Source organism: Panicum virgatum, chromosome 9K, assembly GCF_016808335.1.
Source record: "Panicum virgatum strain AP13 chromosome 9K, P.virgatum_v5, whole genome shotgun sequence".
Taxonomy (NCBI): Eukaryota; Viridiplantae; Streptophyta; class Magnoliopsida; order Poales; family Poaceae; genus Panicum; species Panicum virgatum.
Genome location: NC_053144.1, coordinates 59,804,552 through 59,822,760, shown reverse-complemented (window position 1 = coordinate 59,822,760; position 18,209 = coordinate 59,804,552). Strand labels below are relative to the sequence as shown.

The following is an 18,209-nucleotide window of genomic DNA, read 5'->3' as shown; positions in this document are numbered from 1 at the left end:
AAATACTATACCAAGTGCAACAATGGGTTGCAGACCATGACACATGCAAAAATAACGACGCGGTGGATTGTCTTACCTACGTTGCTAAAATCTGTATCAACTATAGTACTACAATATATAGGTCCTGCGCGGCAAAGCCGCGTGCCTTTCTAGTGTACGACGAATCTGTCTCCGAGACATGTTCAGAACTTGAGATGGTGCCGCTGCAGCCAGCATGATGACACTTGAGTCGTTGAACGGGCAGTGAATGAGTACTCCTGTCCACAAAAGTGTGCAACTTTCGTTTACTGAGGAGTCAAATAATTTAAATTTGACTAAATTTGTACAATAAATTACGAATATTTATATCTTTAAATAGATGTATGAAAATATATTTTATAGTTAATAATAATAATACTTTGTACAACAAATGTCGGGAAGTGAGAATTGCATTCATTTGTTGACGGGAAGTATTAGCCAAGCAGCACTGCTCAGCCAGTGCGCGGATTGGATGCTTGCTCGATTGGCTCACCATTTTGAAGCAGATCGACCTACCTGCAAGTGACTGATGCATAGGTGAGGTAAAAAGGGCTGCAAATTTAATCTAAAAACTTAAGGATCAGATTTTTAAAAACTGAGGAACTAAGAATAACCAGGCTTCTTTTTTCAAACGGAGCGGGGAAACAAATCATGGCAGCAGAATTCACCATTTGATTGTGTCGACGGACTTTGCTTGTTGCAACAGCTGCAGCATAGGCGCTGCTACAGCTCGCTCTTCCGGACGCCACCAACTACACCTGACTTTGTGGGCTCCAATTCGAGTACGCGGGACAATTTGGTAGCAAAACGGTAACAAAATACAAGAGTTACTTTTCAAAAAAACAAAATTCGAGAGTATCGTAGAAAATAAACTACAAATTTGTTCACTATTAGAATCATCATAATTCCTAAAAAGGGAAAGAGTGAAAAAAAACAGTATGAATTATTTTCCCTACTACAGGTGCCAGCCCTAACAACCAAATCTAGGTATTAAACATTGTTGGTTATTTGAAGAAGTAATTTGCTACTGTAGAGTTAACTACTAGTTGTTATTTATGAAGACCGTATTTGACTTATATTAGAAAACAACGCGGTTAAATCATTAAGAAAATAAATTTCCAGTGACAGAGGCGCACCACCAAAAAGCGGCTCTAAAATTTTTAACCCTAGTGGCAAAATTATGGAAAGCCCGACCAAATTGTGTTCCTCGCGTACCGAAACAAAGACTAGAAAGTAAAAATTCACGACAAACCCAACAAAAATCAAGAATACCAGTCGCGCCTTTATTCTGACCTAAAATTCCATCCTCTCCGGTGTCCGGTCTCCGCGAGCTCTCACGCGCTCCTGTCCTGGGCTCGCCTCCACCCAACTCGTCCTCTTCTCTTGTCGTCGCCCTCGCCCTCCCCTCTACCGGGGGGGCGCATGAGCTAGTGTGGACTGGAATTCGATCCATCTGCTGGACCTGGATTGATTTCTTCTTTCCCTGGTAATCTCGGCAGCATCTTTTCTTTCTTGCGATTTGTCAAATCCTTGTCGTTCTGGTTGGATAGATGCCACGATCCTTCAATTTTGTTGCGGGCTTGTCCCCTGTGCAGTGGGGGTGCTAACAAGTGTTTTTCCCCAATTTTTGTTTGGGTTGTTAATCCGGAAACTTATTTTTTTATCGGATGGGGCGGGGTGGGGTGTGGGGGGGATCAATGATAGATTTTTATGATCCTTTGGCTCACGTAGAGGTATATTTGTTGTGCAGAGACATCGGAGGATGTCGACTCCGGCGAGGAAGCGGTTGATGAGGGATTTCAAACGGTTGATGCAGGATCCTCCGGCCGGCATAAGTGGCGCTCCGCAGGATAACAACATACTGCTATGGAATGCTGTTATCTTTGGGTACGTATGATGCAGAACTTACCCTTTACCCCCTTTATTAGTTTGGACCGCAATCTGACAATGTCTTTGTATATGTTGATTTCATTTACAGCCCAGACGATACTCCATGGGATGGAGGTTAGTTAATCAATTTCCGTTATGGATTGAGTATTTATGCTTCATTCTTTTGCGTAACTTGTTTTCTTTGACCACAGCAAATTCATTGCGTCTGAAGTGCTTCTCGTGAAATTTCCAAACAATTGCACATGCGTATGCTGCTGCTTCTAGCAATGCTAACGCCTAACTTAATGCATTAAAGCAATACGGAATGTGACAATCCACAGGAGGAAGTAATCCAATTATTGGTCGCTGGCAGAATGAAAATTCAAATTATCTGAGTTTATGACCTTACTGTCAAACGCATGGCACACTAGAGCAAAAAATCCTAGCTGACATGAGACTGAGGCAGTTTTAATGGAACTTCATAATGTAGCATGCTGATATCAGTGCCACATAGTTTTGATAAGTCGAAAATGGTATCAAGCTAACTTCTAAAGCAAATAGCAATAGTAGCCAACAAAGTTAGTGTTAAACCTATTTTTTCCTCATGGAATCTTGATAAAAAAGCATATAATCAAGGAATGGATTTTGTGCTATAAAGGAAACGCTACATCTATTCTATCTTAATGGAGATAATTGATAGCTACATTCACGTCCCCTTGTCATCATTGTTTGCTTCAGTAGAAGATAATAAATACACTGCATCAAAAATGTTCTGCCTTTTCTAGCTATCCTATAATGCATTCTCTATGGAATTTTTCATCTGCGTGCACCTTGTCACTTTATTTTGGTTTCTTTCTCGTGGTGCCAATTGCTTATAGCTCCTATGTAGATTTGTATAGTAGTAATTCTCTCAAAGTTTGCAAAGTCAAAACATTACTATTTGGAATTAACTGATCATATATTGTTGGTCCATAGATTGGAAAGTGCAAATTGAAAATTGTTCCAATCAGTTACAGTGACTTCCACCATGTCTCTTAGATCATGCATAGCTTTGTTTCTTTCCCCCTTAGTTTAACTGCTTTCCTTTCACTGATATGCTGTTTTATTGTCAGGTACGTTCAAGCTGACTCTCCAGTTTACTGAAGAATATCCAAACAAGCCACCAACTGTGCGGTTTGTTTCTCGGATGTTTCATCCTAACAGTAAGTTGCTTTTCTTGTCCTCGGGAAAAAAGTCGGATATGATTTTGTCCTCAGTGTATTTTACTTTTTCCAATTGTCAAGCATCTTTACTTTTTTCCCAGGTTTCACCTGTTCTAAGCACTCAGACATCTGAGATTGAGTAATTGACAAATGTTGTGCACTAACGTTGTGAATATCTCTGCTTTTACAATAACCATGCTTGCATCAGTAAAGCATGCTGATGCATACGCATCATATTTGGAGTGCATGTAGTGCTTTTGATTTTGAACCAATGGCACTCTATCTTTTCTTTCTACTCTGACTTGTGCCGAATGCTGATATATCTACTGTGGTCTATGGATAATATTATCTTCTAATCTCCACTTAAATGCTGACATATTTTTTTTTATGTGTGCAGTTTATGCTGATGGGAGCATATGCTTGGATATCCTGCAGAATCAGTGGAGCCCAATATATGATGTAGCTGCTATACTTACGTCCATCCAGGTACACCAAACAAGAAATCTTTTGTTTCTTTGCAGCTCAGGTTATTTGTTTGCCAATATTTGTGACTTGTTACAATATTATTTAACTTTGTGATCCATATCGTGCTACAAAGTTCAAGTTTGGGACATACTCCATACTGGCTATGTGAATTCTCAGCCACTAAACTCTTCTAGATGGTGCTCTAAGCACGCGTTTTTGTTTACTTATGAATTTGCATGTCTGTTCTGAACCAAAATGTTGGTTCTGTTTATGTAGACCCTAATGTTGTTTCTCAACCATCAATTTTTTTTTCTTTTTTGGCTGAAATTGTATATGTTGATGGTTGCATTGTGGGACTAACCTGAGGGTGTGCCATTTGCAGTCGTTGCTGTGTGATCCAAACCCGAATTCGCCTGCAAACTCCGAAGCTGCCCGCATGTTCAGCGAGAACAAGCGTGAGTACAACCGCAAAGTGCGGGGAGTTGTGGAGCAGAGCTGGACGGCAGACTGATGCATTGCATTGCGCAGCTTGTCACTGCTTCCTTGTGCCCTACCCATACCAAAATGCCTGCATTTGTGTAACTAAAATAGCCGAATTCAGCTGTGACTGATGTTCTCCTGTATGAGCTTTGCCATGCTTCTCTCTATCTTTGCTGGGCCGATGGAGATTGTGCCGTCATGACTTTTACCCTATGCTGGATCTTGGATACAAACCAAATTAATCTACCATCATGCTGATATTTTATAATTTTATATGAACTTCTATCTTCTGTGTTTATGAAGAAGCTTAAGGGCGCGTTTAGTTCCCAAACCAAAAATTTTTGGTTGTCAAATCAACAGTTTGACCAGATGTCGGGAGGACTTTTCGGACACTAATTAAAAAACTAATTTCAAAACTCATCTGGAAACCGCGAGACGAATCTTTTGAGGTCTTTGACCGCATCAAGTGGGTTACTATAGCATTTATGGCTAATCATGCACTAATTAGGCTCAAAAGATTCATCTCGCCGTGTACATCCAAACTGTGCAATTAGTTTTGTTGTTTAACTATATTTAGTACTCCGTACACGTATCCAAAGGGAGGCATAAATTTCGAGGTGAAAATTTTTGGGAACTAAACGCGCCCTAAGAAACCTTTGGGATTTTCGGATTTAGAGCAGTTTTTAAATAAGATGTGTGAGAATTTTGTCCAACACACGGCACCGTGTCCAACCAGGCTCCGTGCACCTGACGATGGCATTACTGGTACTCTGGTAGATATCAGTGAGCAGCTCAAGCGACCAGGAGCAGGAAGCAGGGACGAGGGGTTGGTGGCGGCGGGCCTCTTTCCAAATCATCCACGAGGTGAGGATGACGAATGAATCAAAAGCTTTTCGCCGAGCCTTGTCTATCCTTTGGGGATCCCAGGCTCCCAGCCACCAATCACTCAATCAGCAAAACTCCCCTACCAAAGAGTGACAACGGCTTCTCCGGACGTGAACCCCCCCCCCCCCCCCCCCCCCCCCAATCCTAGCTTATGCCCACAAAACCTTTGCCATAAGATGATCAACAGTTTTGACCTCTTGCGCGCATAGCGTATACTCAGCGTGATTCTGCAAGTTATAATGACGCAAAACGGGTCTTCAATGAATGCGCGGCCAGGCGAAAAACTTCGCTCTCCGTCATCGGGACTGCGTACTACACCCGGGAACTAAGATTATCAACGTGCCAAATGTATCGGATAGTTAAATGCTGTGGATTCACAGGTTTTGGTGGATATTTTCCCATGCAGTTATACAAGTGCAATAACAATAACCATCTCTGATCTCTCAAACAAGAGTATATATGGTATCATGTTAACAGCTGAAAGGCTACTAACAAATATTTTACTGCCACCGCATAGCACAGTTCACGGATCTCTAGCCGTAAAACCAGAGCCAGGCAATAGGATCAGTAGACCGTGAAAAACTTCACCCGCAAACCAGATAAAATCAGAAAACTGTGACGAATTTCACCCATACAATCACATAAGATCAGTAAACAGAGGGACCAAATATGATCTGCAATCTGAGACAAACACAAGCAGTATAAGATTAGTCACTATCCTCTTCTTCCCGCTCTTCATGCTGGGCCACTACCTTCTCTATGAACTTCCTGCGAACGCCTTCTATGACATTATCCCGGGATGAATCGCTGCCACCATGCCCATCATTCAGTACTGGGTCTGACTGGCAAAGTGCTAGTGCAACAGCTGAAAGGAACATAACAGTGACTTAACACAAGTAGATTGAACCCATATAGAACTGAAGTAACTTTGGAATGATATTGGGGTAAAAGAAAGCTTCAATAAATTCAGTGACATTTAAATGTGAAAGATAGATTTTTAAGTTCTCATTATAGACAGGGATTTTAGACTACTGTATAACTGTGGACCAGCATGCTGCTATTTTAGACAAACACCTTCTAACTAATTGACACATGAAACAACACAAACATATATCAGGACTGGATCTGGAGGTCTATGCATTGTAGACATGCATGTCATAACAATTGGTTTACTTTTGAATTAAAATGTTATATGAAGGTCAAATATTTTGCCGAAGTTAAGGAAGTTCATGTGGTGTATCCAAAAGGATTGCGGCACTAAATAGGCATATGACATTCACAAATTTATATGCGCTGAACAAAAAGTACAATCAACAGCAACCAGAATTGGAGCAACTGGAGTTGGTTAACTAATGGGAAAACCGGATACTTGATACTAATTTTGCTGTGTAATAACTTACACTCAGGCGTGCATCTCTTTCCACCGAACTTCTGCAAACCAACATAAGTCCCTTTGACAGCACTGTTGTTATACACCAGTATTGTAGGAACATTTCTATCTGGGTAGTTGGGAATGCAGTCTGTGGAGATAATCTTAACAAATTTTGTTGCTGGGTATCTTGTAGCCAATTCTTCCAAACAATTCTGAAGCAAGCCACATTCCGGTATCCTGCCACCAGATTTTATAGAAATTGATGAGGACCACAACTTACTAAAGAACATCATGCATCAGATCATATGGAGTTCATTACGTTCTAATGGATTCAGATATCCTTACAGTATAAATTAGATGCAAGCACCTTGTGGAAACATAAAACAGCATACAGAAAAGAAGCACAGCAAATTTGTGGAGATCCTCCATGCTGAAAGTCTACAGTATGATACTTGACTAATTAGCCACAATCCTACATCTCCAATCAAGGTTTCCAGGAAATAGGAGTGCACAGGAGAGTTAATACCACTAACTACCATCCAAGTTCAAGTGGACAAAATCAACATAACATGCTCAGTAAGCCAAGTAGAAAAGGAAAAGAAACACAATGCGGAACAGTTGCTAAGCCATCTATTTGTCATGAGGTTCGTGAAAACATGCTCATAAATCAATGGATCAAAGATGGAACCTATTTCACGACAATAAAATTTCTAGCTATGAGACGTAGCACAATCTTACAGCCAGCCATAGCCATATTTCATTCTTGCCCCATATTTTTTTAGGCAGTTTGCCATAGAAAAACCAACACAATTAGAAACAATGCAGCCAAAATCTAAATTCAGTTCTATCTGCTCCTATTTCAGATGGTGGAATCATACAAAATGAATCATAAAGTCATGTTGCATAGTCATTAACATAGCATGCCAAGGGCTGCAGTAAACTGAATGGAGAGCTACCCGTCCTTGTAGAGGAAAACAACAACCCAGATATCTGATGGCGCCTGAGACACCTCACGCACGAAGTCTGAGCCAGTAATGGGCAGTATACTACCAAAACGAGCAGCTTTTGCTGCCTCCCTGAGCTCAGCAAGCCTCATTTTCCTGCAGGCATCACATCATCAGAATAAATTACCACTTGTACCAAACCAGCAAAGCGCACTGAACGATCCAAAGCCCAGTACTGCACCGAATCAAGATCAGCAATGGAAAGATACCATATGGCAGGGCCGTACCGGCAAATTCGGGGGCCCTGTGCGAAACAATGGACTGGGCCCGAGTGACCTAGTGAAGGATCATGAATACCAAGCGATATCAGTCGGCAAGCGCGATATGCTATGTGAAAGCACAAATGTTAGAAGTCACACGAGCGCGATGTGCTGTGTGAAAGCACAAATGTTAGAAGTTACACGTGTGACTAATAGTTAAATCATCACATAAGGCCCAATAACTATTTTTGTTCCGGAAATGTTTTTTGTTGCTGGAACAATTGTTATTGTTTGGGCAACAAAATTTTTTTTCCGAAAAAAAGTTTGTTCTAGCAACAAAGCATTGAGGGGTCTGGTTTATTAGGCCGATTTTATCTCCAAAACACGAAATCTTGAAGAGGTTGGGGTGCTGTGACAGGTACACTTGAGATCACACACGTGACCCCAAATAGCACCCATGTAAAAAAAAGTGGCAAGTGATACGCCTACGACGATTTATCTTTTAGGAGCAATTTGGGCCATATTTTGCCACAAATTGGGTCAAACAATCAACTAAATTAAAGTGTTTGCATGACTATATCTAATATATACCTAATATTTTGGGGGCCCTTCGAATTCGGGGCCCTGTGCGGTCGCACGGCCTGCACGTGCCCAGATACGGGCCTGCCATATGGCATCAGTAGCACGCAATTTATCTAAGTTAACCACGCATGTATGTGTTCAATGTGGTTTGAGGGCGAAACCCCATTGCCAGGGGGAGCAGACCCATGTTGAGAAAATACACGTCTGGAGTGCAGGAAAGAGCATTTGGCAAGGGTGTGGTTAGAATGATTCCAACTGAAACCCCGTCAAACCCCTTTTGCGTCTCCTCCTCCTGAGGTTTCATATTCCCATAGATTTAACATTTTTCTCACAAAATCATCGGTAGATATGGTTGGCTGAATCAATTTGGTAGCCACTATGCTCAAGCACATGTCCCGGCATATCGCCGGCAGCTTACTGCGTGAGGACAGTGCGAGATCTGGAATACGATTGGCCGTGAGAGGCAAGTTACATCCTCAACACGATGCCTTCGCCCTGTAAATTTAGTAGAATTAGTTCAGTTTTATTTTCTGGTTCAGATCGCTGCCCTTTTAATTTCAATTTTGTTCTATTAGCAGGCAGTAAGGAAACTAGATATTTATCTCATATATGGGTTTAGGCTCGTAGATGGGACTAGCCAAACAGTCATCATGAATCCCATTTGCACCTATGTAGTTGTCACGAACGCCATTTGCGGATTGTGAGATGGGAGGTTGATCAACCCAACCCCCCCTGGATGATTTCACACATGTATAACCACTCCCACTTGCCAAACAAGGCCTACAGGCACTGGAGCATCTCAAAATGCGGAGGATAGAAGGCGGAAAAAAAAAAGACGGCACCACGGATCAGAAATCAGGACCTATACACGGATCGAACCCGAGGAGAGAGGCTACCTGTACTGCTCGAGGAAGCGGTCGTCGTCCAGGTCGTCCTCGAGTTCCTCGAGCTCCTCGGGCTCGCGCGCGTCGAGCCATTCCTTTGACTTGGGCTGCTCGTCGGCGTCAACCTTGGGTACGAAGGGCGGCGGCTTGAAGGGCTCCGGCTTCGGCGGCAGGTTCCCGAGGCGGCGCTGGATGTCGTCCCACTGCGTGGTCGCCCCCTCCACGTCCTTGTATACGAAATGGTAGTCCGCCATGGCTGAGCACCACGAGCGCAGAGAGAGAGAGAGAGAGAGAGAGAGATGCGCAAGGGGAAGTGGGGAACGGGGGTGGAGGTGGAGAAGCGAAGGGACGGACGACGAACGAGAAGCAATCGAGCACGCTGCCTGCCTGACTTGCCTGAGCTGTGGGCCCTATTTCCAGCTTGCGGGGATAGCTTTTAGCGGAGCCAGGTATCTGACCGGTGGGGTCAGCTTGTCTGTGGGGGCAAGCAAATCCTGGAATATTTTTTTATTTTAACCAATTTTTCAATTTTATTTTAAAAATAACTCACCCGGACAAATATTTACGGATCTAATCCGTTTGGTCGCGCCGGGCAGCGTGGCGTGACAAAAACACGCAATCACGGCACATGCATTGGCGTGACAAGATGTGCCACGTTGGCACACTTCGGAGCGCTCGGAAAGGGTCTGCCAGTATATATTCCACGTGTCAAGTTTGTCACGCCATTCCCACCGGCGTGACAGTACAGTCTTGTCACGTCACCCCGCCGGCATGACAAGATCTGATCTTCGAAAAATCATAATTTTTTCATACTAACTCGGATGGAGATGATTTTTATATAAAAATTGTAGCTCTCAACGAGATCTACAACTTTGTAGTTTTGAGTTTTTTCATTTGAAATCACTAAGATGGTTAAATTATTAATTTAAGTTTTTAACAGCATATTAAGCACTTGTACTGTCACGAGAGTCTATTTGATAATTTTCATTTATCGACTCACCTTCTGATATATGAAATAATGTGAACTAAATAATAATAGTTTGATAAGAAATACAATGAGAAATCAAAATATATCATAGTTGAGTATGAAGTATAATGTAACACCTTAGATATTAATTATAGTTATAACTTAGATTAAGTAACTTTTCAAAAAATTAAGACCTTAAAATATGATAACAACTTGAAAAGGATACAAATGTGTAGATTTTATACTACTAATTCAGTAGTTTAGACTAGATCCGTAACCCGTCCGTGGGTTGAAAAACTTTGAAGCATCAATTTCACAATGAAGGATTAAAGAAAGCATAAAGAATAGCTATCCAAACAAAGAATATGCATGCAAATCATAACTCCTATGATCATGTGGGCAAGAAGCATATGCATTTTTAGTATTATTTACTCCAGACAATCTAAATCTTGAGTTGTTGCTAGAGGGTGACAACTACCGGCTATAATACTTTAGCGAGATAATATGAGACGCTATAATTTTCTGATATCCCAAGTAAAATAGGTTGAAAAAATATTTCCAAGAATTTTGCATCAATAGTACATCGCAAATAAGTGATTAGTGCATCTAGATATGAATGGGGATGGCCGTTATATGGGATTAGTGGGGAGAAAATTGGGGTTAAAAATAACACATATTTATTCCTTATTGCCCATTTAGGGCACTCCGATCAGGAAGTATTGTTTTATCCTTAGTATGTTGACGGCCATTGGGAGCTGCTTGAGCGAATGGAGAGTCCAGCGCGATGACAACGAGCATGAGGACCGCCGCCGCCGCTCGCGCGTCCGCCGTGCTCTTCTCCCTACTTGGCCTGCGTGAGCCCGGAGGTTGGTGGAGGTGGTGGAGTGAGAAACCGTCGGGAGACGCGTGAGTGGAAAGCATAGGGCGGGTGAGGCGGGTCCGGGTAGATAGCCGCGAGTGGTTCTACTGGCGAAACCACAGGAGGCAACATGGATGTTACAAGTTTAATAGTATAGAGATAAAATGAGTACTTTTAGTTGTTCTTCATCCTATATGTCCTTTTCGACCATACTATCTCCATCCTCTGGTCAGCGGAATGCTCATGTAACATCCCTATTTTTATTACCAAAATAAAACTTATTTTGCGATTAAACAGACAACATAAAATAATATAATAATACTATCTTTATATGAGGTATTACATAATTAAACTGCTAAGCAATCCTTGCAGTACGCATATGCTTGAGTTGCTGCTGCTGCGTCCACGCCCTTGTGGCCTCCCCCCCCCCCTCGCTCGCGCTCGTGATGCTTGCGCGACAAGCTGGCCCTGCGACGGGACCGCGCACTGCACCCAGCATCACGTCGTGCCGCCCACCGCCGAGTCCCCACCTCACTGCAGCCTTCTCGCCGGCCAAGCCCGCCTCGTCGCACACGCTTCAACGCTGCCATCGCCTCAGCTACAAGCTCGTCGATGTGCATGTTGACGCCGAGCTGCCGCAGCCCACGCCGTCGTCCTTGCCGCCCTTCCTCGCGTAGTGCCAAGCCGCTGCCGCTGAGCTGCCGTATCGTCCCATCACCACGCCGAGCTGCTAGCCGGGCCAAAGCGGTGCCGGCCGCCGCGACCGCCGCCGTGCGCCACAGCGCCTGCCCGACCCGTCCCTTCACTGCCTGCCGCCTCGTCGCGAATGCCGTCGCAACGCCATTGAAGGCGAGCAGGCGAGCGTTAGCACAACACCCGCCCCTGCCGCCTCGCCGCGAACGCCGTCGCAACGCCATTGAAGGCGAGCAGGCGAGCGTTGGCACAGCACCCGCCTATAAAAGCCGCCCAAGTTACTCGCCACCGTCACGCCGAGTTCGCCGTGCCACCAGCCCCGTCGCCTTCTTCTTCCTCACTTCAATTTCCCTCTCCTCTGTTCCTCGAGCAAGAATAGAGCCACAAACGCCACCGTCGATCTCCCTCACCAGCCCATCTCAAGCCAATTCCTCTCAATGTAAGCACCTTTGTACCCTCCTCCACCAGCCCCAACTGGCGGCCTTCGCTCTCCCTGCCTGAGCCGAGCTCCCCACGAGCTCCAGTGGCCGCAGCCATGGCTGCTCGGGGCGAACCCCCTTCCCCTTCGTTTCCTATGCCCAGAGCCACCTGAATGAAATCCCCTCGCCCTCCTGTGGCAGTCCCGCCTAAATTAATCCGTCTTAAGTGCGCTAACCATCACCGAAATGGTAACTAGGGTTAACACGCACTTAAAACGGAGTAATCCGGCAGTGCTGTCGGTAAAATCCCGATTAAACCACTTGAAACAGGATCGACAAAGCAGTCTAGAGAATGCAACATTCCACAAATTTTACAGTATAGAGTATGAAAACTGATTGTTATTATTACAAACCGAGTTTGAATTTATAAAAGTACAACAGAGTTCAAGTTTGACGAAAAACGAATGATAGTCTAGCGTCGAAACCAGACGTCATGATGAAGCCCGTACATGACGTCAACCGTAACCTCCGATGTACCACCTGAAAAACAAAGTCACAAGCAAGGCTGAGTATACTAATACTCAGCAAGGCTTACCCGACTAAGGGTATACTTAGCCCTTAATCTAGACATGCAAGGCTTTTGGCTTGAGGGGTTTGTTTTGCCGAAAAGCAGTAAAGAGTAGATCCTTAATTTCAGGTTTTATCTTCCAAATTCTGGTTCAATTAACCATTCTAGGTGGGCATCTATCCAATAGCGTACATGGTGGGAAACAATTATCTTTCATCATCCAACCAACCATATTCATCATCATCATCATCTTTCACTTCTTACTCTATGTGACAAAAGGGTTAAGCAGTCCCAAACCGTGAGAAGCGGACGATTATAATCAAATTTGTTAACCTGGCCAGGCAGACCTAACACACACGTATGGGGATCGACGTCTCGCTTCGCCCACGCGACTTTTCCCTTCAATTCCCGCTGCACGGAATAGGACCACCGCCCTCGACTACAAGAATCCACTCCACGGTACGACGCCGGGTCGTGAGCCTTCTTGCACCCGCATGTGGCCGCATGAGAACAACGTTCAAAGATGGTGGGGAGTATGTTCCGGCCTCGGTGCAATCCAGTACTTAAGCTTACCGATTACCATATTTCTCGGCATGTGGTTAGTACGTTCAAACGCGTAACCACTACTACCAAACATTGCGACCTTATCAACTTTTCACTAAACAGACGGGGTCTCATCCAGAAATAAAGTGCCTTGACCCCGCCCGTAGGCCTTATAGTTGCAGCATGTAGTAAACATTCAACTCCTATAATTCTCGCGAGTGACAGGAAATCACTCGACTTCTACCGAACCATTAGCCTAGCCAACTAGCGACCTACACATACTAGTGTTCAAGCATAGGTACGTAGGATCATGCGGCTAAGATTCCAAGCAACTCCTGTAAACTTAAATGCGCAAGTAGATAGGAATAATAATAAGTTGCGTAGATTTAAAATATATAGGACATGCTCCGGGGCTTGCCTGTGATTAACACTAGGTCGATGTTAGTTAGAGAATAACTGCTCGGCGAGCATCTTCCTTCGATCATGCACATCGGGATCCATCCATCCATCTTCTAGATGTGTCCACCATTTACCGTCTTCTGGCTCGGCTCCAACGTCACATCCTTCACGTGATTCATCTATCGTACCTAAATGAAATGCAACAATGCATATGTATGAATGGAAAGCTCCGAGTTGTTTAGCGATTTAGCTGTTATTATTTTTCCTTCACGGTAAAGTTGTAGTCCAATAAAACTCAAGTCAAGAAAACAACTATTTCATTTTCTACTCACTGGGCAGTCATTTATAGAGTAGTTTTCAGATTTACTTTACTTCATAAAATGAATTGGGATGGCGGCTTTTATTTCGGATTAACATACTTGAGGTTATTTAACTATTTTACTTCAAAAGTTAGGAACAGTTTATGCAACTACAAAATTTATACAAGGAAGTAAATCAGATTAGCAACTTGCAGTAAAAATTTCAGGCAAAAACAGTAAAATCTGGATACATGAAAAATACTCAAAAATAGCACATGCTAGAATCAAGATAAATTTACACAGATTAAAATGCAATAGTTCTAAATCTCAAATTTTTACAAAGGTGTCTACATATGATTATAAACACACTGTAATTTTACCAGAATTTTTACAGCCATAATACCGGAGTAATAAAATTGACAAATTTAACTCATATATAACAAGACTAATTAGTACATAGAGTTACATAGTGTTTTTTGCCCTCAAAGTTTTTATTATAGCTTATGTTATAGATACAAATCAATGGTAAAAGTTTTAGATTTTTTCAGATGCAACAACTATTTATCACAATATAGCACAAGTTTTAAGGATTAAATCACAAAGCTAGCTACACAAATCTAAAAATAACTAAACTTGGACAATGGTGTTTATCTAGTATTCTAAGTACACATAAGAAGTTTCATATGTGTATCCATAACAGAACATCCAAAAATAAAAAGTAAATTATTCTACTAGATCTAGCCAAGACTAGGGTTTCATCTAGTTACATGTGTTAACTGGTGCTCAAATTTTTACACAAATCTAAGCATGGCATGAGTTAGCTACGAGCCAAAAATCACCCATAGATGCTGAGTATAACTCCTAGAATAATTATAGCCTATGTAATCTAATCTTTTTCTTAGATTAAAATATAGACAGAAAATAAATATGTGCATGTAATGAAACTTGTAGATCTTGTTGCAAGGATTCCAAAACATTTAGATTTACATTTTTCTGATTTTTTTACGAATTTCTAGGCATTTTTAAAGTTTGCTGTTTTGAAGTCTATTTACATTTTTGTGTTTAGCCCCCTGAAAACTTTGCTTCTTCTAACTTGGGGTCCCTGGACGGACATTGGGGAACAGAGGAGGGATTTCGGCCCGATTTTCGGCGAGGAGAGGCACCGGCGGTGGGGGCTAGGTTGGGGGAAATGGAGAGGAGTTCGAGCCGCACCTGTAGATGGTCTTGGTGGGGACTGGGGTGGCCTGTGGCGTGCTGTCCTCGGGCGCCGGCGGCCGGCGGCGGCCCTGTGCCGCGGCGGCGCCACTCCGGCGAGGGGGAGGCGGATTGGCTGGGCTGAGAAGCTTCATGGAGAGGCTAGGAAGGTATTGGGGTACTCGATTTGGGCCATGGGTGAGCGGGCGGACGGTGCCACGGCGAGCAGGGGCTCGCCGGTGTTCATGGAGGCGGGCGGTGGCACTCCGGTGTGGCTGGGCGGTGTAGGAGGGGTCGGGGAGGACCAGTGAAGGCCGGGAAAGCTCGATAGAGGGTCGGTTTTGGGGGAGGAGGGGCGCAGGAGGCGGCTCCACGACGAGCTGCTAAGGGGCGGCGACCATGGCTCGTGGCGTCGCCGTGGCGGGCGGCGGCAGTAAGCGGTGACCGCGATCTGGCGGCTTCCTGGACGCGTGGCGCGGGCATGAGGAGGAGGACGAGCTGGGCACGGGTATGCTGCCTGGGGGAGTGCTATGCGGCCAAGGAGGGCGACGGCGAGGCGACGGCCGTCGACGACGGCACGGGCGGCGTGGCGCGCGGAGGGGCGCTGGGGGCGCGTGTCGCCGGCGCGAGGTGCCAGGGAGGAGCGGGTTGGAGAAAAACCGGGGGTGCGGAAGGCGGTTTTGGTCGGGGCACGGCATGTGGCCGGCGGCCAGAGATGGGCGCTGTTCCCGACGTTCGCCGGCGTGCGAACGCCGTGAGGAAGAGAGAGCGATAGAGTTGAGGGCAGTTTTGTAATTAAAACGAATTTCCAAAACTTCATTTTGTAAACTCAATTTTTCTACATTTTCTTGACCTCAAATGAAAAACTTGTGAGTACCAAACTTGCTTAAAATTTCAAGATCTACAACTTTCTTTTTAGGAACTTTTTCATTTGAACAATGGTTTGAAAGATAAAATTTGAAACTTGAGCGCATTTGAAAAGGTACTATATGCTTCGAAATTCAAAATTTTCTCCCATTTTTGTGTGGCAACTCGAAAAACTTTGAACACGAAAGTTGTTCGTCTTTTGAAAACCCATAACTTTGGTTTTAGGCAAAAGTCCATTTGAGCAATGGTTTAAAATTTATTTTTAAAACCATTTTGTTACAATTTGAAAGATAATTTAAACGTTTCGAACCTGTAATTTGAAGAACTCGTCATTTCATGTACAAAATTTTACTTTCTCACTTTTACTTCAACTAGACTTTGGTTTATCGTGACATTAGTGACATGCCAACTCAATTTCTTATGCACGATGACAGGTTTAATTTCTCCTGCTTAACATTTTTAAAACCTGGGCTATCACAGCCTACCCCCTTAAAAAGAATCTCGTCCTGAGATTCAGAGCGAAAGACTTTCAAGGAAAGAAAAGCATAGTAACCATCAAAGTCAGCTGGAAATGGTCACACTAGAGAAGGTTGATGTTGACGATATGATCCTTTGCAGATAAAAATGGAGAACTTAGAGAAAGTTTAAGTAGCAAGGTATAGGAAACACGATATCTCCTACGATTTTGTCCGATTGGTAACTTGTCTAACTTTGCATGTTTTATGCCCTTTTGTTCCAATGGTAATGGCATAGATTGCCTGAGCATATGGGCAGATTAAATGGAGTCCCTTGTCTACCACCTCTTGGAGTCTTCCCCCGTTCACATCCATTGCCAGTTCCTTCGATGATTATCCTCTTCACATCTTCAGAAGAAAGGCTTACTCGATTTGGGATCCGATATATAGATCTCCAGACAGACAATAGAGACAGAGTTGAGGGAGGCTCATGCGATACCTGCGCGTGCGAAGTAAAAGAACCTGGTGTCGATTGCCCATAGAAGGCCCTCGTTTTCATTGTAGCATTGCCAGTCGTTACTAATAACACCACTACCGAGCATGTCTCTAACCAGAATTTCCCGGGTAGTATAGAGAAATAATGTATGGACGAGCATTATGAAAAGATTGATAGCAAAGAGGTGATCCAAATACAAGGTATGTTATATGAGTGGGAGAGATTAATCGTGCCACTGTGTGAACTAATCAATTGTTTCCCATACTAAAAAGCTCCGGGGTTTCAGTTTTTGCAGCAAGAGTCTGTGGATAATATATGCGGACACAATCACCACCAAAGTCGGCTGGAAAGAACCGGTGGACTATTCTAGTACCAACATATAGCAGGATTTTGCAGAGAAGAGAGGATTTAAGTCCTGGAAGAATCAATTTCTCAATCTAGTGGTGAATCTAAATAGAAAAGATATCAAGGTGAGTTTTTGCTCAAGGACGTTCTTGCTCAAACTATTGATTAAATTAAACAGTATGATGCGAGATGCATATGCTCGATGACCATGAGAATAATGCATCCTCGAGATGTATGATTGCAATGCTGGTGCAATGCAATGACGAAATATTTTATACGCAATTGAAATGGTGCTTATGACACAATGCAATTGCCACGATGCTGACCCAATTTTGCATACACTCTGATGCAACGATGATGATGCTCTTGACGGATGTATGTATGAGATACACAAGCATGATGAACATATGGATAAGTTGATGATGCACATACTGCAATGCGCATACCGTACCTATTTTCCCGTGACTAAATCTCGTTAGCCCTATACCCTTGAGTAAGGATCAGAAGTTAGGACACTAATAAGGTTGCATAGAAGGTGATTGCAGTGAGTTACATCACACATACCTAGACACCAGTGCGCTCCTAATAGCTCAATCATGTGGCTGCAGCGCACACGAGAGTCGAGGTTCCGTCGCGGCATCAAGGTCACGTGACTAAACACCACCACAAGAGAAATCAAAAGTGGCAACCCAATAGCGCCAGCAACGACAAGATAGGAACCGAAGACAACCCACGAAGTGGTACTCAAACGCATACCCATTAGTCAGTCTACAGATTCCCGATCATGATGCAACACCATGCACTGACGAATGACATGAAATGATGTGATGCATGATTGTTGCATCAAGGACTGTATTTCAAAAGTTATTACTATCATGAATCTTTTTAATTTATCCAAAATTAACTGAGCAAGAATGAAGGTACAAGTTTTTAAATGTTGGAATCAAGGTAGCCAGCAAGATCAGGCATAACACCATGAGGAATAGAATGATTATTGATGGGGTTTTGTTAACAAACATCATGGCTTAGCCAGGGAGCCATGAAGGAAAAAGGAACAATGGTTTTGATAGGAATAGTCAAGACATTGATCAAGGGTTGGATCGATTGACAGGTTAAGATCAATGGTAAAGTTCACGCAAGACCC

General features: G+C 43.6%; 2 protein-coding genes across 3 annotated transcripts; one reads left to right on the top strand and one right to left on the bottom strand.

Annotated features, from left to right (window-relative positions):
* The first annotated feature begins 1,276 nt into the window (after positions 1-1,276).
* Positions 1,277-4,317, top strand: LOC120652894 (ubiquitin-conjugating enzyme E2 2-like). The gene is made up of 6 exons (XM_039930834.1): positions 1,277-1,504; positions 1,769-1,905; positions 1,997-2,022; positions 3,000-3,089; positions 3,487-3,575; positions 3,937-4,317. The coding sequence occupies exons 2-6, from the start codon at positions 1,781-1,783 to the stop codon at positions 4,063-4,065; spliced, it is 459 nt and encodes a 152-aa protein (XP_039786768.1). The 5' UTR covers positions 1,277-1,504; positions 1,769-1,780; the 3' UTR covers positions 4,066-4,317.
* Positions 4,318-5,334: 1,017 nt separating this feature from the next.
* LOC120652893 (phosducin-like protein 3) lies at positions 5,335-9,367 on the bottom strand. 2 transcript variants are annotated; one of them, XM_039930832.1, is made up of 4 exons: positions 8,974-9,367; positions 7,248-7,391; positions 6,320-6,528; positions 5,335-5,784 (listed from the first exon to the last, which is right to left on the bottom strand). In XM_039930832.1, the coding sequence occupies exons 1-4, from the start codon at positions 9,213-9,215 to the stop codon at positions 5,627-5,629; spliced, it is 753 nt and encodes a 250-aa protein (XP_039786766.1). In that variant the 5' UTR covers positions 9,216-9,367; the 3' UTR covers positions 5,335-5,626. The 2 variants fall into 2 exon arrangements, with proteins under 2 accessions (XP_039786766.1, XP_039786767.1); XM_039930833.1 differs by lacking the exon at positions 7,248-7,391 and having other exon boundaries at positions 8,974-9,333.
* Positions 9,368-18,209: the final 8,842 nt, after the last annotated feature.